General features: G+C 46.8%; 1 protein-coding gene across 1 annotated transcript in view; it reads left to right on the top strand.

The window, feature by feature from the left end:
- Positions 1-24,727, top strand: part of LOC129354217 (probable E3 ubiquitin-protein ligase HECTD2) — a 40,291-nt gene that overhangs the window by 1,401 nt on the left and 14,163 nt on the right. Inside the window, 17 exon segments of the mRNA XM_055023738.1 lie at positions 6,025-6,166; positions 12,324-12,465; positions 12,545-12,647; positions 12,720-12,809; positions 13,682-13,746; positions 13,883-13,928; positions 15,615-15,724; positions 16,423-16,568; positions 16,643-16,681; positions 16,684-16,765; positions 18,237-18,333; positions 18,402-18,509; positions 19,683-19,815; positions 21,386-21,430; positions 21,433-21,473; positions 23,918-23,982; positions 24,057-24,150. Coding sequence (XP_054879713.1) covers positions 6,025-6,166; positions 12,324-12,465; positions 12,545-12,647; positions 12,720-12,809; positions 13,682-13,746; positions 13,883-13,928; positions 15,615-15,724; positions 16,423-16,568; positions 16,643-16,681; positions 16,684-16,765; positions 18,237-18,333; positions 18,402-18,509; positions 19,683-19,815; positions 21,386-21,430; positions 21,433-21,473; positions 23,918-23,982; positions 24,057-24,150 — 1,548 coding nt within the window.

The raw sequence follows: 24,727 nt of genomic DNA, 5'->3' as shown, positions 1-24,727 counted from the left end.
TGGATGGATGGATGGATGGATGGATGAATGGATGGATGGATGATGGATGGATGGATGGATGATGGATGGATGGATGGATAGATGATGGTTGACGGATGGATGATGGATGGATGGATGGATGGATGGATGGATGGATGGATGGATGGATGGATGGATGGATGGATGGATGGATGGATGATGGATGGATGATGGATGGATGGATGGATGGATGGATGGATGGATGGATGGATGGATGATGGATGGATGGATGGATAGATGGATGGATGATGGATGGATGGATGAATGGATGGATGGATGATGGATGGATGGATGGATGATGGATGGATGGATGGATGATGGATGGATGGATGATGGATGGATGGATAGATGGATGGATGGATGGATGGATGGATGGATGGATGGATGAATGGATGATGGATGGATGGATGATGGATGGATGGATGGATGATGGATGGATGGATGGATGGATGGATGATGGATGGATGATGGATGGATGGATGGATGATGGATGGATGGATGATGGATGGATGGATGATGGATAGATGATGGATGAATGGATGATGGATGGATGGATGATGGATGGATGGATGGATGATGGATAGATGATGGATGAATGGATGATGGATGGATGATGGATGGATGGATGGATGGATGGATGATGGATGGATGAATGATGGATAGATGGATGGATGGATGATGGATGGATGATGGATGAATGGATGATGGATGGATGATGGATGGATGGATGGATGGATGGATGATGGATGGATGGATCTCCGACCAGAACCAGAACATTTGACCCGCTGCAGGTTCATAATCCAGGAGATGACTCTCATCATCACTGATTCATTTCTGTCTGGTTCACATCGCAGGTTTTAATGATGACTCTTCCTGGTTCAGGTCGGGTCCGATAAGAACCACATCAGAACCGCTTCGATCTAAAATCAGGTCGATTTAAAAAACCTTCGTTCTGTTTGACGATTTCATGATTAAAACAGTTTAGAGTTAAACCTAAACTATGTTACATGGACGAGTCGAGCTGGAAAACTTTCAGAAAACAAGAGAAAGTTTTTCTGTTCTCACTCGTCTCACATTCATGAGGTTTAATTTCTACAAATAAAATTCCACCGCAGCCGAGTCGGTCTCAGCTCAGAGGGCTTTACAGGATGGAGTCATTTTTAAGAGAAATGATTGAAGAACCTTTCTGTCTTTATCAGTTTATAATGAACCGCTGAAGGTTTTCATTGAGCTTCTTGTCTAAAGTAATGGTGTCTGCTGTGTGGCCAGCCTGCAGTCTGCTGCTTTACGGCTTCTTTCTGCGTTACAGATTAACGCTGGAAGTCTAACAAACTGATCCAGTTCATTAGTAAGGCTCTCTGCTGTGGTAGCCAGCCTGCAGTCTGCTGCTGTACAGACGCTTTCAGAGAAAATAGAGCTAATCATTTTAGCCGTTTAGAAACTATAACGTCTTAAATCTTGATGACGTACATCAGGGACGTCAAATTGATTTTCATTTCATTCCACATCAAAATCATAAACGTCCTGAAATGGCCGCCTGTGGCAGAAAGTGTCGATAAATTATGAATAAACGGTTCAAATATTAGAGCTTCCTCTCAACTTGATAGAAACATTAAATAATGCACTATGTATACTATACAAATAAAAACTGATATGATTGATAAAATAGTATTTGAGAATATTAACATTGAAGTTTCAATAATTATGGTTGGCTTAATAGAATTTATTATGTAGATTAAAATTAAACATGAATGAAAAAATTTGGCTGATGGATAAAATGTTTTCAATATCTTAGGAATAAATCATGAACTGATCAGGTTTCTGAGACAAACTGATTGATCACTTTGTCTAAACTGATCAGTTTGTCCCAGTAAGTCCTGAAGACCAACCGTCACCCAGGCGACCAGCTGCGTCCGGTCCGGTCCGGTCCGGTCTGGGTCCGGTCCGGTCCGGTCCGGGTCCGGTCTGGGTCCGGTCTGGGTCCGGTCCTGTCCGGTCCGGTCTGGGTCCGGTCCGGTCCGGTCTGGGTCCGGTCCGGGTCCAGTCCGGTCCAGTCCGGATCCGTCAACAGCTTCATTACAGCCAGTCTGTGTTGTGTCTGTGACTCCTCTGAGACGGACCAGCGCTGGCCTGATTCTGTCAGAACCGGTACCAGACCCGTTCCAGACTTGTGGTGAGCAAATTACCAGAAACCCACTAAATTTCTGATCCAGTCTGCCTGCTGGAACTGGACCAGTACAGGTTCCAGCACTGGAAACGGGCAGAGCCAGACCGTTTCCCAGGCGGCCCACACCTGCTGCTCTGCTGCCAGAACCACCAAAACAAAACATGGCCGCCGGAGCCTGGTGGAGGCGGCGGCCATGAGGGACATGAGGGAAATGAGGGACACGGTGGACATGGTGATGAGCTGACGTGTCACCAGGCCACCAGGAGATAATCCGCCCTGAGGCTTAACGCCATCAGTCTCTCCTCTGATGTGATGATTCAGACCCAGCTCCAGGCAGAGATGCATTCTGGGACGTTTCTCCGGATGTTTTGGGTTTTCCTCAACAGCTGAGGTTGTGAGAGAGCTGAGGTTGTGAGAGAGCTGAGGTTGTGAGAGAGGTGAGGTTGTGAGAGCGATGAGGTTGTGAGAGCGATGAGGTAGTGAGAGCGATGAGGTTGTGAGAGCAATGATGTTGTGAGAGCAATGAGGTTGTGAGAGCGATGAGGTTGTGAGAGCGGTGAGGTTGTGAGAGCAATGAGGTTGTGAGAGCGAAGAGGTTGTGAGAGTGTTGAGGTTGTGAGAGCAATGAGGTTGTGAGAGCCATGAGGTTGTGAGAGCGATGAGGTTGTGAGAGCGATGAGGTTGTGAGAGCAGTGAGGTTGTGAGAGCGGTGAGGTTGTGAGAGCAATGAGGTTGTGAGAGCGATGAGGTTGTGAGAGCAATGAGGTTGTGAGAGCCATGAGGTTGTGAGAGCGATGAGGTTGTGTGAGCAATGAGGTTGTGAGAGCGATGAGGTTGTGAGCACAATGAGGTTGTGAGAGCAATGAGGTTGTGAGAACGATGAGGTTGTGAGAGCAATGAGGTTGTGAGAGCGATGAGGTTGTGAGAGAGGTGAGGTTGTGAGAGCAATGAGGTTGTGAGAGCGATGAGGTTGTGAGAGCAATGAGGTTGTGAGAGCAATGAGGTTGTGAGAGCAATGAGGTTGTGAGAGAGGTGAGGTTGTGAGAGCGGTGAGGTTGTGAGAGGCTCCTCTCAGATAACAAGCAGTTCTAACCACATCATTCATCCTGCAGCTTCAACTTCTCACCATCTGACGGAGGATCAGAGTCAAAACCTGGACAGGAAATTCTGCAACAATAAATCTGGTTTTATGGAAACGTCTAAAGTTTACAAAACATTAAGAAACATTGGAGGACAAAGATATCCACACTTAAATCTCATTATGTCTTTAAAACATTTAAACATCAAACTTGTTTATCAGAGATGCACCAATCAATTTTCCTGATCAGTTTTTCTCAGTGGGAATTCTTCATCTTTAAACACATCAACACTAATAATCTACATGCTGATGCATTTATATTTAGCTATAATTAAACTCTTATAAAGGTTCAGAATAAATAAACGATTTTAACATAATAAATGTTTGAAATATTTCCTTCCTCTGTTAAAATGCTTAGAAAAAACCTGATTCAGCATCTTTAATGTTTAATGTTTAAACGATAAAAGGAGGATTTGCTCTGAAGTTTTTTACATCATGATGATGTTCGCGCTGTCTGCAGCTTTTCTCATGATTATTTCATTGTTGGTCTCTTCGTTGTGCCCATCAGCAGTCCAAGTCGGGGGCCATCCTCTCTCTTCTCAGAGAGTTTACCACAGTCCGAGAAGAGGACTACTGTGATGAACTTGTCACCACAGGCCTGCCCCTTCTGTTCACTTTATTGATTTTGAATCTGTCTTTTCCTGCAGTCCCTGAACGCACCACAGGTTTGTGTCTTTGTGGAGTTGCAGCTTTAAGCAGCGGCTGCTCTGCATCTGTTCAGCTCTGAACCTCTTCATCCTATTTTCTTTCATTTCCATTTATTCCCCTGCTTCCTGAATTACTCTCTTTCATATCCCTCTCTTCCTGTCCTCTTACTTTCACAGTTCCTGTCCTTTATCCTCCCCGTCTTCTGTCCATCCCACTTTTCTTCCTTGGCTCCTTCTTTTTCATCCTGTAATTTCTGTCTTGCTCTGGCCTCGCTGCACTCGTGGCTCTGCTGCTGTGAAGCGTCTGATAGCGGCGCAGCGTGTGATTAATCACGGAGAACAGTCGGTAAACGCTGGGCTCATGTGTTTAGTTTTGGTTATGTTCTCATTGTCTGATCATGCAGCCCGGAGTCTGGACCAGCTTAGGAAGTTCTGCTGAGAAACCTCAACATGTGAGAATGCAGAGAGTCACTCAGTTGACTAAAGAGCTGCAAGATGACGGCTACTCAGTCATTAGCTGGAACGTTTGTCAGGAGAGCCCATAAAATAAATCTGCAATTACGTATTTTTTCCAGAATAAGCTGGTTATAAACCAGCGTCTCATTTATGAGACTTACAGCAGCTGCAGATGGAAGCACCACTGCCTACGAGCAACAAGGTCCTGGGTTTGGATCCCAGCCTGGGGTCTGGTCTCTCTGCATGCTCTCCTTTTCATACTGGGGTTCTCTCTGGGTACTCCAGCTTCCTCCACCAGTCCAGAAGCATGACGTTCGGTCTCTAAGCTGTGTTTGACTCCTGGACATCAGCTCCAGTTTTAGAGTTATTAAAGGCGCTGAGGGTCATAAAGCAACGCTGAAGGAGCCGTCGGAGATCCCAACCAGCTCTGCTCATAATCCACACCACAAATTCATCTCCTGCATTTTCCATCTCTGGAATAAGGAGCAGAGCTAAAACAAACCTCTGGGAAAATATGCGACAGTGTCCTGAACATCTGGCCAATAATAAGACATGGTGGTGGCTGCATCATGCAAAGTGGATGTAATTATGAGAAAGTGGAAAATCAGGGCATTAAAATCCACAACTGAACAACCAGAAAGCATGAAATGTTTCAAAATAAAGATGAAAACAATTTATTGTTGTTTATATGTTTATGTTAAAAAAGTTATTGAATGATTTTCCTTGATATCATGGAAGCCAGTGGTGGGCAGCTAGCTAACAGGTTAGCTGTGCTAACCCTAAAGCACTAATCAGAAGCATTAGGTCAGCTAATGCTAAAGTGCTAAATTCTGCCATGTCGATTTAATTGTGATATTATAAATTATTTCTGATGTTGCTGATCAAACCTTTAACTCGTGTTTCTGTTTTAGTTCTTATGTTTTGCTAACTGCTGCTGATTTGAAAATGAACATTTTCTGAATTATTGCATTTTTAAAAATATATTGTATCGTGGCGCCATGTGGGAAAGTAAAAATATGCTTCCCTCTTTTTTAGTATCAGAAAAATATTCTAACAACATCTGACTCACACAACCTAAAAATATGACACAAATGTACAAATTCACACACATACCTGCCCTCCTCCTCATCCTCTGCCAATCAGCTTTCCTCCACAAGGATAATTTATGTTGCTTCAGCCTTGATAAATTATGGCATTCACAGCAATCCTGAGATAAAACTGTTTGCCGCTCTACAGCAATGCATTCTGGGTACAGAATGAAGAACAATTGCAGCACTGCATCATGGGACCTGCGAGGAAATGGACCTGCTGCGTAAACACTTCAAAATAAGAGCATGAACATAAACATCTAACGACGTGAAGAATTTTTAATAAAAAAATTTGTTCGTCTGCAAGTTCATTAAACAGCAAAAAAGTTAGTTCAGAATTGATCTGAAAAACATTTTAAAAGCTAGGTCAAGACGCTAAATGAAAAAGGAGCTCTGCTGTTAGCGCATTAGCAGAAGTGTGATCCTGTGGAAATCTTCAGATTTATCTGACTTATTGCAGATAACATCCTATTGTTACTGAATACTAAACAGACGTTTTCTTCATGGCAGGTTTTGGGACGAGGACCTAAGCAGCCGTTTCCGTCTCTGGGAACCTTCATCTCCACCCTAAGCCAGAGGAGAGACGCAGGAGGGCGGGGCTTCGCCATGGGCATCGGGGGCCCACTGACCGGCCCCCTGGGGATCAGGCACTGTGAGTGACATCAGCTGAGATACGATGTTCATCCTGAGAACTGCTGCTGCAGCATGAGGTCATGCTGCTGCTGCAGCATGAGGTCATGCTGCTGCTGCAGCATGAGGTCATGCTGCTGCTGCAGCATGAGGTCATGCTGCTGCTGCAGCATGAGGTCATGCTGCTGCTGCAGCATGAGGTCATGCTGCTGCTGCAGCATGAGGTCATGCTGCTGCTGCAGCATGAGGTCATGCTGCTGCTGCAGCATGAGGTCATGCTGCTGCTGCAGCATGAGGTCATGCTGCTGCTGCAGCATGAGGTCATGCTGCTGCTGCAGCATGAGGTCATGCTGCACCTTGGCTGTGTTGGTTGCTGGGAGACCGAAGGAAGAATGGAAGAAGACGATTTGGACGTCGGTTTGGGTTCAGTTGAACTGAAAGCCAAGCAGACAGTAGACCGTCCCAAACCAGGAAGTGACGACAGCACAGGGCATTCTGGGTAAATAGAATCAAAGCAAATACACAAATTTAGCGCCAGCAGGAGAAATCCTCCAACGCCTCCATCTTGTTTCATCTGGTGAAACAGGAAGTTGCTCTCAGTGTCTTCAGAGGTTTTTGTGCCGTTTCCTGCATTGGTTCTTGGTGCAGCGCCCCCACAGGCCAGGAGGGGAACAGGCTGGTTGGACTCAGAGCCACAGCAGATGATGAAACTTTGGTCCCCAATAGAACCAAGTCCACCATGATGTGTGGAAACAGAAACCTTCTGCTTTCTGCTGTGATCACGTTGAACTAATTCTGATCTGATTTAACTCATTTAATCGTGTTTGAAGTGCTGAAACTTTGCAGTGATTGGCTGATTGGAACGAAACCTGGCTCTCCTCTCCAGAAGGTTTACCTCACCTACAGCCCGACCCGGTTCTGCTCTCTGAGTGGATCTGATGTGGGTCCCGTCTGAGATGTAATGATGTGTTACTTCCTCTGTTTACAGTATGCCTCATGTATTCAGTCAGAATGCAGCCTGCATGGCAGGAGGGGCAGCGTTGTGTGACCGGATCCAAACCCAGGATCGGAACCGTAACTCAGATTTCTGCTGATGCAAACCTCTCTGGTTTCTGGGCTGAAATGTGCAGCCGAGGTTCTGGTGAAGCAGCGGACGTCTCGTCGGTTCTGAGTCACTGCGAGTGTTTTTACACGGAGGAGGATGTTGGTTCTCGTAAAAGGCGAGGTTATTTCTGACCGCCATGAGAACGGAGACCCAGCGGAGCGCTCATCAGCCAGCTTTGTCACCACTGAGACTGATGCCAGAATAATTATGCGAACCTCCATCTCAAATGAAAACCATATGAAAGGAAAACAGCACACACACACACACACACACACACACACACACACACACACACACACACACACACACACACCACACACACACACACACACACACACACACACACACACACACACATATACACACATATACACACACACACATACACACACACACACACACACACACACACACACACACATATACACACATATACACACACACACATACAACACACACACACACACACACACACACACACACACACACACACACACACGCAGGCATACCCAGGACGCTGCAGCATTCCTCTGCCTGGTTACAGTCGTCAAGTCTGCTGGATAATCACAGATTCAGGAGGTTTCTGTTTCCTTTTTCATTTTCCTCAACTATGGTTTTGAGTTCTGAGGCCGAACTAATCAGAGGTTCATCTGGAGCTTCGAGTCAGAAAACACTGACGCCTCGCTTTCAGAGCCAGAGGCCAGGAAGGATAAAACGCCATCAGGACGCTTTTCCATCAGGACGCTTTTCCATCAGGACGCTTTTCCATCAGGACGCTTTTCCATCAGGACGCTTTTCCACCAGGACGCTTTTCCATCAGGACGCTTTTCCATCAGGACGCTTTTCCATCAGGACGCTTTTCCATCAGGACGCTTTTCCATCAGGACGCTTTTCCACCAGGACGCTTTTCCATCATGTCAGGTCTGATGGTAACTGTTGTTTCTGTTACGGTTCTAAACAAAGACAACCAGAGACCAGAGCGGGGATTCATCAGAGTCTGAACCCAGAGGACGATCAAAGCCTTCAGATGACATCATGCTGGGCTGAAGGCCATGAAAAGCTGCCATGGCAACCAGGACTGGTTGCCATGACAAGTAGCCTGGATGATGTGGCGGACCAGTCAAAGTCTCCACCCACTGAAGGCCTAACCGACCCTCAGCCCACATCATCCATGTGCAGAGTTCACCGAGGATAAAGATTAGAGCCAATCTGTATCCTGAAGTTACTGGATAAAGTTACAGGACGACCTTTGGAAACAAGATATCACCACGTGGGACGCACCAATCAGAGAACGGCAACATGGAGGAGAACGGCAACATGAGGAGAACGGCAAAATGAGGAGAACGGCAACATGGGGAGAACGGCAACATGGAGGAGAACGGCAACATGGAGGAGAACGGCAACATGGGGAGAACGGCAACATGGAGGAGAACGGCAACATGGAGGAGAACGGCAACATGGGGAGAACGGCACCATGAGGAGAACGGCAACATGGGGAGAACGGCAACATGGAGGAGAACGGCAACATGGAGGAGAACGGCAACATGGGGAGAACGGCACCATGAGGAGAACGGCAACATGGAGGAGAACGGCAACATGGAGGAGAACGGCAACATGAGGAGAACGGCAACATGGAGGAGAACGGCAACATGAGGAGAACGGCACCAATCAGAGAACGGCAACATGGAGGAGAACGGCAACATGAGGAGAACGGCAACATGAGGAGAACGGCAACATGGGGAGAACGGCAACATGGAGGAGAACGGCAACATGGAGGAGAACGGCAACATGGGGAGAACGGCAACATGGAGGAGAACGGCAACATGGAGAAACGGCAACATGGGGAGAACGGCACCATGAGGAGAACGGCAACATGGAGGAGAACGGCAACATGGAGGAGACGGCAACATGAGGAGAACGGCAACATGGAGGAGAACGGCAACATGAGGAGAACGGCACCAATCAGAGAACGGCAACATGAGGAGAACGGCAACATGAGGAGAACGGCAACATGGAGGAGAACGGCACCATGAGGAGAACGGCAACATGGAGAGAACGGCAACATGGAGGAGAACGGCACCAATCAGAGAACGGCAACATGAGAGAACGGCACCATGGAGGAGAACGGCAACATGGAGGAGAACGGCAACATGGAGGAGAACGGCAACATGAGGAGAACGGCAACATGGAGGAGAACGGCAACATGGAGGAGAACGGCAACATGAGGAGAACGGCAACATGGAGGAGAACGGCAACATGAGGAGAACGGCAACATGGAGGAGAACGGCAACATGGAGGAGAACGGCAACATGGAGGAGAACGGCAACATGGAGGAGAACGGCAACATGGAGGAGAACGGCAAATGGAGGAGAACGGCAACATGAGGAGAACGGCAACATGAGGAGAACGGCAACATGAGGAGACGGCAACATGGAGGAGAACGGCAACATGAGGAGAACGGCAACATGAGGAGAACGGCAACATGAGGAGAACGGCAACATGAGGAGAACGGCACCATGAGGAGAACGGCAACATGGAGGAGAACGGCAACATGGAGGAGAAGCACCAATCAGAGAACGGCAACATGAGGGAACGGCAACATGGAGGAGAACGGCAACATGAGGAGAACGGCAACATGGGGAGAACGGCAACATGGAGGAGAACGGCAACATGGAGGAGAACGGCAACATGGAGGAGAACGGCAACATGAGAGAACGGCAACATGAGGAGAACGGCAACATGAGGAGAACGGCAACATGGAGGAGAACGGCAACATGGAGGAACGGCAACATGGAGGAGAACGGCAACATGAGGAGAACGGAAACATGGGGAGAACGGCAACTGGAGGAGAACGGCAACATGAGGAGAACGGCAACATGGAGGAGAACGGGCAACATGAGGAGAACGGCAACATGAGAACGCAACATGAGAGAACGGCAACATGAAGAACGGCAACATGAGAACGGCAACATGGAGGAGAACGGCAACATGAGGAGAACGGCAACATGAGGAGAACGGCAACATGAGGAGAACGGCAACATGAGGAGAACGGCAACATGAGGAGAACGGCAACATGAGGAGAACGGCAACATGAGGAGAACGGCAACATGGAGGAGAACGGCAACATGAGGAGAACGGCAACATGGAGAAACGGCAACATGAGGAGAACGGCAACATGGAGGAGAACGGCAACATGAGGAGAACGGCAACATGGAGAACGGCAACATGAGGAACGGCAACATGAGGAGAACGGCAACATGGAGAACGGCAACATGAGGAGAACGGCAACATGGAGGAGAACGGCAACATGGAGGAGAACGGCAACATGAGGAGAACGGCAACATGAGGAGAACGGCAACATGGAGGAGAACGGCAACATGGAGGAGAACGGCAACATGAGGAGAACGGCAACATGGAGGGACGGAAACATGGAGGAGAACGGCAACATGTATTTTTGAGAGTTTCTGTTTTAGTGATGCTGTGGGGCTGGAAGGGTCGTCTTCTTCAACCTCTGACTGAGGCTGTTGCTGCTACCAGCTCAGTATCAGTTTCCACAGTATCGTCCTGAATGACTCCATCAGTTAGCTCGCTCTGCTAATCCACCTCGTTTGCTTTAGCTGCTCTTTAAATCTCTGTCTGGTCGTTTGGCTAGAAAGATGCAGAAGTAGGGATAATGGTTCCTGCCCAGTATGACGGATGCTTGGAACTTTCTCTATCTCTTTATCAACTCCTCTGGGATGTGGGGTCAAAGTTCAGTTACTTTTTGAAGATCATCGCCAGAAGTAAAACAACATTTTGTTGTCATGGTAAGAAGTCATAGTAAATATAGAACTTTATCAGAACCCTGAGAAATGATTCCCAACGAATCATTTCCCAACCATCAGCTGCAGCTTTGCAAAACAAAGTTCTGCTGCCGGATTTTCAAAGTGAAGAGGTTTTATCCAGACTGCGTGACCTTTAACCTTTGACCTGCTAACTGAGGCCTGCAGAGGAAAGAAGAAATCTGTTTCACACCTGATGACCTCTGAGCTCCTTTTTCCTCCTGCTTGAACAATCTGTCCTGCAGGATGAATTCCCACAATGCACCTGAATGGAGTTACCGTGGAGACGCAGACAACGAGGGGCCAATTATGAGGAGAAAGGATGAGTGGGAGGGTGGGTCAGTGGGAGGTGGGTCAGTGGGAGGGTGGGTCAGTGGGAGGGTGGGTCAGTGGGTGGGTGGGTGGGTGGGTCAGTGGGTGGGTCAGTGGGAGGGTGGGTGGGTCAGTGGGTGGGTGGGTCAGTGTGGTCAGTGGGAGGGTGGGTGGGCAGTGGGTGGTGGGTGGGTGAGTGGGAGGACATGTGTTTCCACCTGGTGGAGGACTGGCCTCCATGTTGGATCAGCAGGCGTCACTTTTAGATGTAAAAGCAGAAAAATTAACTCATTTCTCATTTCTAGATCTGAATAAACGTGTTTCTCCGTTAAAACGGAGCAAAGACACCAGACATGTTAGGAGCAAAACAACTGATGATGCACGAAAATAAAAACTATACTGAAGACTGAAGAGACGCAGTTAAGTTTATATAGAGGTCCACAAAACCAAGCTCTTATTTTGATAGTCTACTTCCACTTATCCACAAGGTAATTTTTATAATTTGCATATTTACTAAATAAATACTAAATAAATGTTTAGTTCCAAACTAAACTTTTGTTTTCCAAATTAAATATTTAGAATTAATCTAAATATTTAGTTACAAAACTAAATATTTAATTTGGAAAATAAATATCTTGTTTAAAAATTTAATATTTAGTTTGGGGAAAAAATACATTGAAAATAAATATTTATGTAACAAACAATATTTAATTTTGAGCTATTTATTTAGTTTGCACATTAAATATTTCCATCAGAATGAAACATTTACTTCAGAGCTAAGTGTTTAGCTTCCTAATTTATTGTGCAAGCTAAATATTTAGTTTGGAACATTAAATATCTGAATAAGATGGTGAAAAATACAGCTTTTAAAAATGAGCACTGTTTATGAACCCGGATGCTGTTCTGTTTTCCTCATGATCTCCTGTGTTCCCGCGCTGCAGCCGTGAGGGAACTGCCTCCCATCTGCAGCGACGTCCGGCAGAAGCAGCGGCTCTCCATCGACACGCTGCCTCAGGAAGTCAAAGCTCCGTTCCCCTGCGACCCCGTCATCCCCCTGCGGACCAAAACCACCAAGGAGTTCCAGTGAGTCTCGTCTCTGACGCTGAAACATCCCAGAATGCTCTTCACCGCGCCGCGTTACACCATCTGCCGTTTCCAACAGGGAGGACGTGGAGCGAGCCGCCCAATCAGGTGACTGGAGGGAAGTCAGAGAGTTTTACCTGACGACCTTCGACTCCTTCGTAGAAATCAATGCCGCCTTCAAGGTAAAATGGATAAATGTCCGCCGCTGCGTCCTGGCTGCTTCCGTTTCCTCACCGTGTCTGAATGTCCCGCAGCGAGAGGCCAACGGACTGTTCAACACTATCGAGGACTCAGGGGTCAACGGGAAGTTCGTCAGCGCGGTTTACGACTCGCTGCTCAGCACAGTAAGACCCAAAACCCGGTTCTGATGAGCCGTGAGTTGTGATGGCAACTAATCATCCGAGCTGGCAGGATCAATACATATGAAATAGGAGGGTTCCCAGGACTGAACCTTGAGGGACTCCATGTGACAGAAGCAACCACTGGAGGGCGCTGTGTCTCAGCTCCACTGTAATAGAAATTAAAAACACAGTTAGTGTTTAGTTAATTTTAGTAGTTTAAATATTTATAATCATCTGTAACTGAGTCGGATCGATTCATGAGGTCCAACCTTCAGCTCACAAACCGGACTTTTAAAACTTTTATGAAAAAAGTTCAGCTTTGCTTGAGTTTGGGTTTCAGTTCAATGTTGAGTTTTAAAGCTGGACAAACACAAAGAGCAGACGTCTGTCTGTCTGTCTGTCTGACTCTCTGTCTGTCTGTCTCTCTGTCTGTCTGTCTGTCTGTCTGTCTGTCTGTCTGTCTGTCTCTCTGTCTGTCTGTCTGTCTGTCTGTCTGTCTCTCTGTCTGTCTGTCTGTCTCTCTGTCTGTCTGTCTGTCTCTCTCTCTGTCTGTCTGTCTGTCTGTCTCTCTGTCTGTCTGTCTCACTGTCTGTCTGTCTCACTGTCTATCTGTCTCTCTGTCTGTCTGTCTGTCTGTCTGTCTGTCTGTCTGTCTGTCTGTCTCTCTCTGTCTGTCTGTCTGTCTGTCTCTCTGTCTCTCTGTCTGTCTGTCTGTCTGTCTCTCTCTGTCTCTCTGTCTGTCTGTCTCTCTGTCTGTGTCTGTCTCACTGTCTGTCTGTCTCTCTGTCTGTCTCACTCTCTCTGTCTGTGTCTGTCTCTCTGTCTGTGTCTGTCTCTCTGTCTGTCTGTCTCACTGTCTGTCTCTCTGTGTTCAGCCTCAGGACATCCAGAAGTCGGTCTTGAAAGGAATCATCAACAGCCTGCTGAGGGAGTGGAAAGGGTGAGAGCTGCAGCCCCTGCTGGTTTATTGCTTCAGCTTCATCGTTATTAATATTTCCAGACAGAATGAGATCAAATGAAAAATATTTTTGTGTTTCATCCTCCTGCTGGTTCTTGTTCTGCGTTTCTGTTTTCAGGCCTCGGACTAAAGACGACCTGCGGGCGTATTTCGTTCTGATCCAGGTGAGACTGAAAACACGTCAGCTTGTGTTGACCCTCCAGCGTGACGCGGCCGTTTCAGAGAGAAACTGCTGCGTGACGAGGAACCAGAGACACGCGTGTTGCCATGGTGGCTCGCTCCTTTTCCTGCAGCTGTGCATTTTAGGCAGAATATGTAGAAACATTTGTAATGGGAACAAATTTGGATGAAACTGTGACCATGACAGACACTTAACTGTAAACATCAGAGTTCATGGGTTCAGAGTCATTATTACGGCCAGAGCTGCATAATATGAGGCTCAAAAGTATCACAAATTCAAACTGCTAATCCAGTCGGGTAAAGTCCGACTTTCAGCTGTGGATGTTGTTTCTGCTGGACGGTCTGGCTGAGCTTTTCCGGGTAAAATCTTTGACGGTTCAGGGGCGTGTGCAGCTCTGTGCCTGCGCGCATCGCTCTGATCGCCGCCTGCAGCTCAGGCTTCCCATCAGGCTTCTCTTTCTTCAGCGGACGCTTTGTGCGTTCTGCAGCTCTCCGGCCTTCCAGTTGGCTGACAGCAGATCTGAGAGCTCATCTGAGCTCTTTATAGGAACAAAACCCCTGAAACTTAATGGTGCTTGTTGATAACTGCTATTAAAATTCAGGCTGCAGTTCATCTCCAGCTGTGGTTCATCAGAAGTTTGTGCTGGAGAAAACTACAGCTCCAAATCTCTTTCTGCCTCTGATTTTCATCCACTTCGTCTCCCTCCATCCCTGCTGGATGAAACAGGAAACTCTTTTTCAGGCTGCCAATCCAAAAGTACTCAGGCTGTTCAGCATCTTTCTCCTTTTTATTGCTGCAGATTCAAAGAATAATTTGAATCAGCTTTTGGTCATAACGCATCAGAAACTATTCAGCAGCTTTATTGGAGTTCTGCTCGGTTCTGTTCAGCCCAACACCATTAAAGCTGAAGCCGCTCACAGAAACTTTGATTCTGGATTCTGACCCAGTGAACTATTTGAAAACTTTCTGTCTTCAGTTTTGTGCACATTCACAAATTAAGCAGTTTTTTGTTTTTCTGTTCGGCTCTCAGGAAAAGGTTCTTTCCAGAGACTTGGACATTTTTCTGGGGTCTGCTTTTTATTTTTCTCTGCAATTTTTCCATTATCATCAATGAGCCAATGAGCTGGCTTCAGATTCAGCCTCTACTTCTTGTTTGTACCCATCATTTGGGATTATATAACCCAGATTACACTGAGGTAAACTCAGAGTCTGAAATGTGAATAAAAAAAACATTAAGCAAAGTGAACAAAATCTATGAGCACAAGGAGCAAAAGATATGAATAAATCTACTAATTACAGATGAATGAACATATATGGAAAGACCTTTACAGCAATACTGAATATGGCAAGACCTGTTGAGGAATAATAAGTGACTCAAAGTTCAAACGCCTTTGGACTGAAACAGCTTTACTTTGTATGTCAGAGTAAATGTGGATCATAGAGCCACAATCTGACTCAAAGAAAAACAAAAAGCAGACAAACCCTCCGACTGCTGTTCCCCAGAAACAAATGAATCTGTTGAACCCCACCTCTGATTCTGTCATAAACTATTCAAAATTCAGTCTATGAACCAAACTCTCCTGTTAGATCCAGACATTCTAACCTCAGGCTCTCAGAGTCAACATGTCAGGATGAACCGTGTCAAAGGTCATGACCCTGTTGTGTCCAGAACCCCCAGTATTCCAGCACCAGCACCTACGTGATCTTCGCTCACCTGCTGCGGCAGATCGCAGCGTTGTCCGAGGCCGACCACCACTTCCTGGTTCACTGGCTCAAGAGGTCAGTCTGTTCATCTTTAACCAAACTACCAAACTGCAGAGTTTATTCAACTAAACGCAGATAAATTCAGTTCTCTGAAGAAAACATCTGAGCTGGTGGTTTTGTCACAGTGAGTAGAAGAGAACATAAATCTAAAGAGAGTTTTTATTATCTGCGTCTTTTCATGGCTGTTTGGTCGGATTAAACAAACGGTTTGAAGTGTTTTCATAGAAAACTGAAGAGAACAAATTATTTCGGTCTAAACGTTTTACTCTCTGGCTCCACTAACACTTTCATTCACATCCACTGCATCTGAGAAGTTCATGTATCTGATTTGAACCAACCCTCAGCTGCAGAGAGTAAAACTGTTTCAATTTTCTGCTTTTAAAATGTCTCTGTGTGAAATTGTGACCTGGTGCAGACGGCGTCTGGGGTTGACTCAGAACCTGAGAGGACCAGCGTCAGCCAGCTTCTGTGTTGGTCTCCCCCAGCATGAGTCAGGAGCATTTCAAACATGTTCTTTGTGGGGTTTGATTTAAGAGCAAGCTGCTTCAAATTAGAGGTTCTGTTTAGTTCTGCTCAGATCCTGAAAGCCACGTTTTTCCAGCCGACTCTGCTTTTCTTCTCCCTCGCTCTGTTTTTTCTGTGAAGTCTCTATTTTGGTCCTCCTGTGTTCGCCTTTAACGCCTTGGTGACATGGGTCTGGTTTGGTCCGTCAGGCTGTCGGCCAGGCGCTTCCGGCAGCTGGTGGAGCGCCTCCTGCAGTTCATCTCCGCGCGCCTGTTTCCTGCAGAACCAGACGAGCTTCCTCCGGCCAAGTGTTCCTGGTGGATTCCCTCGGCCACCAAAGTGCTCAGCCTGTTCAGTGAGTCTCACAGACGCCTCGCCGCCGGGTCACCCTGCAGATCGCTTCCACACCGTTTACTGTCTTCCTGCCAGACGCACCCAACAGCGTCTCCTCTCCTCCCATCATGCCCTTCACGACTTCTACAACATCACTCTGGAGCACATAGATTTCATGGAGGACTACCGGACCTGGCAGAACTACGGCAACTCAAACAGGTCAGATTCAGTCAATCAAACTGAAGATTTGGCCTGTTTTTGTCGGCTTTATAATTATTATAAATTATTTGTGTATAAAGTATATGAAACTGTCTTAATAATTAAGACTGGACAGCCTGAATTAAACTTTTATTATTTAAAGTTTTTTAGCTGCTAGCTAAAGACTTAGCAACGCTAACTCTGAAGCGCTAATCATAAACACTAGTTGTGCTAATGCTAAAGGGCTACAGCCTGATACCCAGTGTATCAGTATATCGCCCCCAACAGGGTCAACTTAGTCATTACTTACCTACCTGTATGGTTTGGGCTTAAGCGTCTGTAGCACTACAGCAATGCATTCTGGTACAGAATTTGCCTCACTGCATCACGGATGGAGAATGTGAGCAGTAGCTGTTTTCGGATTGTTTTGCAAAAATTCATGAAAAACATGAGAAATGTTTCCAAAAACGCAAAGCTGTCAACAGGAATCAGTTCTGCTATCATGGGGTCAGCAGAGGCGTGTCCACCGCTGCCGTTCATCACTACTTCAATAAATACACTGAAATAACTTTTCAAGTTCAATTGCCTGTTTCTAATCTGAACTTCTGGGACATTGTCCTTTGGACTGAGGAGACCAAAGTAGAAATGTTTGGCTAGAATGGACAGAACCATGATTAGAAAAACCAGACAGAGCAGATCAGCACCAAGACCTCAGACCAGCTGTCAAGTACGGTAGTGGAGGTGTGATGATATGGGCGTCGTTAGCAGCAACATAACCTGGAAACCTGGCGTTATTGATTGGACCATGGTCTCCTGAGATGTGAGTCCATCTGTCTGACAACGAAGATCCAAACCGGGTCATCAACAAGACAACGATCACAAAATCTACAACAGAAAAATGAAAGAGTCAATGTACAGAAATGGTCTAGTCAAAGTCCAGACGTCAACATGTGAACAGCTCTGCAGTGCTGCCAGAGAGGAGCCGCTTCCAGCTGCCGGGTCACAGGGTGGACTTGGTTCTCCAGATGTTGAGAACAAAATACTTTCTGTGACTACATGTTCTGCAGTTTGTTGGTTAAAATCCTCAGAGAAGTCGCACTCCTCAGATCAGGACGGGGAAAGGTCCAGTTTCCCTCCAGGAACCGCGGCCGGGGTCAACTCCGTCTCAGGGTTCCTGAAAGTCCGATGGAGCGGAGATGAAGAAATGTTCCCACAGCTGCAGTTTGTTCAGAACCGTGGAAAGTCTCACAGAAGCCATGAAGTTTGTTTCACGCTGCGTCGCGCCTCGTTGGAGCCTGACGATGGAAACTGATCCAGAGCCTGCAGTTCAAACAGCTTCAGACGGAAAGAACTCCCTGGCTGGCGTGTCGGGGGATCCGGGTCATGAAGGATGGCTGAGCTTGGATCAGACATCACAGGGCGGTCAGGAACGAAATGTTTCTGTGAGGAAAGTGATCCACTCATTTTGTTTCTTCTTCTTCTCTCTCGTCAGGTTTTCTTTTTGTCAGTTCCCCTTCATCCTGTCGACAGTGGTGAAGAAAGCCATCATCCAGAAGGACTCGGAGCAGCAGATGATCAGCCAGGCCAGGGTGAGGAAACGATGCGCTGAAGAATCAGCGCTGAGGGTCAGATAAAGACGTGTCTGTCTGCTCCACAGCTGAGCCTGGTGAGCAAAGTGTCCCGCAGGCAGAGGGTGGACATGAACCTGCTGTTCCTCAACATTAAAGTTCGACGAGCACAACTCCTGAGCGACTCGCTGGATGAGGTCAGCGCTGACGTCGTTATTGTGATTGTGGGAGAGTTCAGGTGTGTCAGGGTTGGTTTTCACTGAAGAGCTTCAGGTTTTACTCCACGTCTGTCTGAAGGTCAGATCTGGATTCATGACTTATGGACATTTGGTTTGGAGCTTCGTCTGCTATAATATCTGAGGAAATATCTGAACCCAGAACCTTTACTCTAGATTGTATCACCTTGTGCTCATGACTGAAGGAAGTAGATTTTGTATACTAGAAGCTGAAATGAGCTGCACCTGTAGAAAATCCTGATGATCATCAAACCCTGAGGTGTGGACCTCAGGGTTTGATTTGGCTGGTGAATGGGGTTGTTGACGTAAGTCCATATCAACGAGTGCTTCCTGTGCCAATCAGATTGCTTACACACAACACCTGGCTCGTTTCAGGACGATCCATCCAGGTGGTTTCAGAAAGCAGGACAGAACTGTGGAGAAGAGGCCTGACTGCGTCTCGATCACCAGGGTTTTCCATTTGTATCGGTCAACCTCTTTTTAGGTTCTAATGGAGTCAAGTTTGGGTTAAACATGACATCAGAAGACCGGCTGTCCCTGATTGGCTGAAGGCTGGGCTCACGAGAGCAACTCTGTTGATGGCTGATTATGGAAACACCAAAGCAGCTTAAACACCGTAAAGCCATCCAGGGCCACAACAGCCAGAGTTACAACTAAAAACAGGAAGTGCTTTGACCAAATGCTGCTGTTATGCTCTAGTGGACCCACAGACATTAAGGTACCCAGTGAGCAGGTTCCAGCAGAACCTTTAGGCCTTTAAGGAGGATGAGGATCAGCCTGAAGCAGCCGGCGTTAGCTGGAGTTTCAGGATGTGTGAGGAGACCAGCAGAAAAGCCTGTTTTCCTGATGCTCCAGTGAGGGGAAAAGGCTAATTAATGTTGTGGGAACAGTGGATGGGAGAGTCTGTGAATATAAAGAGCCTGAAGATTAGCAGGAATGTCTGCAGCTCTCCCTCCAGCCGGATCGTAAATCTGAAGTCTTTCCTCCTCTGTGTGAGGTTCACACCAAACGTCTGTAATCCGTCATGTTCAGCACACATGGTTCTGTTCTTCCCCAGACAGCTCTGTGATAAAATATCACACCGAAGCAGCAAGGACAACATTAGTTTGAAGCTTTGTTTGTGTCTCTGTGCAGTTGATGAGGAAACGGTGCGACCTGAAGAAGAAGCTGCGGGTGACGTTTGTCGGGGAGGCGGGGCTTGACATGGGCGGTCTGACCAAGGAGTGGTTCCTGCTGCTGGTTCGTCAGATCTTCCACACCGACTACGGTGAGATTCCACACTGACAGCATTTCTGAAGGTCAGCTCTCAGCTGCAGGTTTTATCTGTCCAAAAACATTTCCTTCCATCGGTCCAGGAAATGGTGGATCTTCCAGAAAGATAAAACTTTGTGTTGTAAAGTTATAGAAATCATAAAGAGTCTTTAAGGTAAAACAGACTCCCCACATCTGAAGCTTTAAAAAGGAAGCTGGAGAAACAAAAGACAACAAACCTTAAGAAGACCAGAATGGGTCATCAGTGAAGGTTGGGTCCATGAGATCCAACGTTCTCTGAAGAAATTGCCGCTTTTCCAGGGAGCAGCTGGGAATCTGGAAGCTGAATCCTCACTGATGCAAAGTCATCGGAAAGAGAAGCTGCTCTTTATTGAAAGCAAGTGGAAAAAAATAACATTTTTATTGGCTAAAAAGGGAAAGAACAGTTATTAGCCAGCGGCCTCGGTGGATTTGAGCTGAGAGTTTTTGGGTCAGAACGCTGCAGACACTGCTGGTTCTGGAAACTTGGACATTGATCTCTGAACTCAGATCAGGTTTTCTCCTCTCCTTCTTTGTTCCTGACTTCCTCTCATCTTTCTGTTCTGTCGCTCACACCCAGATGATTCTGGATCAGAACCCGACCTCGGGCTAGAATCATTAAAGGGCCAGCTGCATGGAGAGAGAACGAGATGTGAGAGTTGATCTGGACTGGAGTAAAGGGCTTGTGAGCATCAGATGAATAGATCTCAGTGACTTTGTTTCTCATTTCTTCCTCCTGTGGGTGGCGCTATAGAGTTGAAGGACCAGGACTCTGGAGATGATGCAAACAGAGGCCCTAGATGATGCCTCATTTAAAACCTTTCTTCCTGAAAGAATAGCTCCATCTGAACTTGAAGGTTGGCTGCAGAGCAACCGACTTTATAAACCTGAGAAGATGATTTAATTTCTCTGGATTTCCAGCCAGATGTTTCTTTTCTTGCTTTTGAATCTTTTCAGTTAAACCAAACAAACGTTAGTCAGAGCATCTGTGCCTTTCACTCCTTCATGGTGTTATTTCTCTCTTTTTCTGTTTCTCGCTCTCTCCGCTGGTCAAGTTGTTCTTTCCATCGTCGCTGCGTCTCTCTGCGGTCGTCTGTGTTTCTGCTGCCAGAGGGACGTCAGCCCAGAGCAAAGACAGTCAATGAGAGCTGTGTTCCCCTCATTAGCTGAGCAGGGGAAGCCCCGACTCTGCCTCACACACACACACACACACACACACACACACACACACACACACACACACACACACACACACACACACACACACACACACACACACACAGACAGGTGTCTGCAAACACACACAACCCCTCACACACAGGCTCCTCTATGCGTGGAGCAGCTTCAGGTTCTGATGTGACGCTCGGGTCCAGATGTTTGCCTCCTGTTGGCTCAGCGCCGTCGTCCCAAGAGGCGGATTAGTGTGGACGTTAGTCAGCCAGTCAGAAACCGGTGAATGAATCTGCTGCATCAGGAGGTTCTTCTAATTGTGATGTTTTATTCCATCTCATCCCGGCCGGCTCTAACGGGAATTGTTTCTGCTCCAGGGATGTTTTCCTTCATGAAGGACTCGCGCTGCCACTGGTTCAGCAGCTGAAGAGCGACAACTACTCTGAGTTCCAGATGGTTGGGACTGTATCCTTCCATAACACAAAATCTGGGGTTTTATGTTTGTGTTGTTATTTTGTGCTCTTAATTGACTCCATCCGTCCTGGAGGCGGCGCACTCTGCTGGCAACAAATGAAATGGCAGGCCAGACTGACGTAATGACTGACGAATGTTCAGAACCGGAACGGATCCGGGACGCGGTGGCGTGTTTGGAACATCTCCTTCACATCTGAATAATGGAGAACATGCATGTGTGCGTGTTGCGTTGTGGTGGTGTTGCCTTCATGTGTGTAGGAAAGCAGAGCGATGCAGCTCTTCAGGCCAGCTGGGAGCTGTCAAAAGGTTATATAACCTAATAGCTGCCTGTTCCTGCCCAGCTCTCTGTGAGCAGTTAAATCACTTCATGGTCGCACACATAAACCTGTTAACACCTTCGTCGCTCTGGTATCGACCCTCATTGCGTGGAAACCTGCAGGGTTTTGGTTTGGGTTCAGTGTGGAGCAGCAGGGAAGAGGAACCCGGACCAGACGCTGTTTGGTTTGAGTCTGGCAGGAGGAGGAGCAGGGCTGCTTGCTTCTGGGTGTTCCTGCATGGCCCACATGTGTGCTTGTTCTAAAGGCTCATTTATCAGGCTTTGTTCCTGTTCGGTCATTAGAAAGGCTTGGAGGGCGGAGCCGAGACGAGAGGCAGCGTCTCCTGACACAAACTCTGGAGGAGACAGAAAGTGATGTGATGCAGTGTGAGGTGAAACAGATGGATCAAATACGTCGAGGAGAAAGAACAGAAAGTTCAAATGAGCTGCAGATTGTTTCTGAGCACGATGACGGATCAAGTAAAGAGCAACTCGCCCAAAACACCGAAAAGAAAATCTACTTAGATGCTGAAATTCGTCCCGACTTCTGTCAGGTTTAATCTGTTCTGAAGAACTGAGAACTTTGCTTGGAAAGCTGAACCCATCCAGGAGTTACGCTGTAAAAACACCTGTGACTGGCTGCCATGGAAGTGACCACCTTTTCAGGAGAGCAGTTGGACCCCACAGCATGACTCTTTTCATCATCCAGAAACAGACAAAAGAATTTAAGCCTCGAATAAAAACGTTTGTGGAAACTGTCGGTCAAATCCGATGAATTCCTGAAGTCCAATCGGAACCTTGGACCGAACACAAAGTTCTACATTTCCGTCTGTCTTCAGTCTGCAGCTTAAAGAGATCCTTCAGGTTTTTTCAACAAACATCTAGAGCTAAAATATTTTTTCCCATTTATTGACATATTTTGTATTTTGTAGCCCGTTGATTTTTCCGCCGATCCAGTTACCAGCAGGCCCAGGAGAAGGCGCCTGACTGGAACCGACGGTGCTGACTTTAATAAATGTGTTTAAGAACCTGCAGTCTGTGACTCGATGAAGCTTTTTAACAGGCTTGTCTTGACTTTGGTCCAGTAAGAAAGAACCTGTCTGGTAAAACGAAGGACGAAGGCATAAAACCAGAGAGGTGATGTGAAACACAGAGAGAGAGAGACTGCAGTTTTATTCATGTTCTCTAAAGTCAGAGCAGAGATTGTAGAAGACGCTTCACCAAACTGCTGGATGTCTGACCAGAGGGTCTTTCAGGAAGATGCATGAGCAGCTCAGCTTCAGTCTGACCCACATCATTCTGGCTATAATGACCAGAATGGTTGTGGTAAATCTACAGTGTGTTTATTTTGCCTTTGCTACCTCTGTGTGTGTGTCTGTGTGTGTGTGTGTGTGTGCGTGCGTGTGTGTGTGTGCGTGCGTGCGTGTGTGCGTGTGCGTGCGTGTGTGTGCGTGCGTGCGCGTGTGCGTGCGTGCGTGCGTGCGTGTGTGTGCGTGTGTGCGTGCGTGCGTGCGTGCGTGTGTGCGTGTGTGCGTGCGTGCGTGTGTGTGTGTGTGTGTGTGTGTTACCTTCTTGCAATCAGCGCCGCTCAGTTCAAACACAGAACCAGAGCACACATGGTGACCACATGTGGCAGCTGGGAGCGGTTTATGAGTGCGTGTTCTGGGCCGCCGCCCCGCAGACCGAAGCAGGAGAAGAAAACCTGCAGGTGGACGAATCGTTGGTCTGCAGGGCTGCTTCTCACTCTGTGGACCACAGAAAGAGTCTCAGCGACTCCCACAGCGAAGCATTGTGATCCTCCAGGCCGCTTCATGTCTGTCTGCGTCAAATGCAGGAAGAAGAGGAATCCGGTCCTCTTCTTCCTGCATGTCCACCTGCTTATCGTTGCAGGGTAGAGCAGGTGCCTGTCTCCAGCTTCTCCATTTGGCTTTAGCTGTTTAATGAGTCGTGACAGTGTGGAGTCCTTTCTGTCTCTTGTTAAGACAGAAAATAGTTTCTGAACTCAACAGAAAGTTAAATATCATTTCTGTTTTAGTCCGGCAGCAGCTGTCTCCATCCTGCAGACCCGTTTGTCTCATGTTTGCAGTGTTTTCCATCTTTAACTGTGCTGTGTTACCAGCTGATGGGCTTAGCGGTTTACAACAGCATTGCTCTGGACATCCACTTCCCTCTCTACTGCTACAGGTAACAACACTTCCCTCTTTTCTCAAGTTCTCCTTGTTCACCAGGTTTAATGATCTTCCTCTGCTTCCCTGCAGGAAGCTGCTCACTCCGCCCACTGTGCCACCTGATCCTAATGCCTTTGTTGGCATGGCAACGGCCACCTTGGACGACCTGCAGCAGGTCATGCCTGTAAGGATCACTTACCTGATCAACTTGTTTATTTGTGACCAAAGTATTCAGTTTAAAATAAATAAATTAGAGTTTTGTTTCTTAATTTCTACCATTTAGATCAGAAAAAGGTTTTTTTGTTGGCCACCAGAGGGCGAGTCAGACTCCTGAGTCCATCCAGTTCAAATGATCTCAGTTCTACTTAATGTGTTGCTGAAGACATTTCTCTTCACATTTATGAATGATGCATCTGGTGAAATAACATTTTAAACTAATTCCTTATTGTTTTGTTTTTAATTTTGAAACGTGTAATTTTTCACAACTTCAGTATGATCAGAGTTTCTTTATTGAACTTAAAGAAATGTAGATTATGTATAGTTTTAAGTGTCAAAGTGAAAAGGAAAATATTTGAGTTGGAAGACGACGTGGGTCACCACGACTATTTTGGGTTTGTTTGGTCGTCTGTTATGATATGATCTGTGCTTTGATATGATGTGGGTAACAAGAGAAAAAGAAAAACTGACTAAACTAACACATTCTGTTAGCTTGGTTACCTCAATTAGTACATATTAGCTTTCCACATTTTAATATTTCATTT

The sequence above is a fragment of the Poeciliopsis prolifica genome, unplaced genomic scaffold, assembly GCF_027474105.1.
Source record: "Poeciliopsis prolifica strain line A6 unplaced genomic scaffold, Auburn_PproV2 SCAFFOLD106, whole genome shotgun sequence".
Lineage (NCBI taxonomy): Eukaryota > Metazoa > Chordata > Actinopteri > Cyprinodontiformes > Poeciliidae > Poeciliopsis > Poeciliopsis prolifica.
Note: the sequence above shows the minus strand (reverse complement) of the source record. Positions and strands in the feature narration are given on the sequence as shown.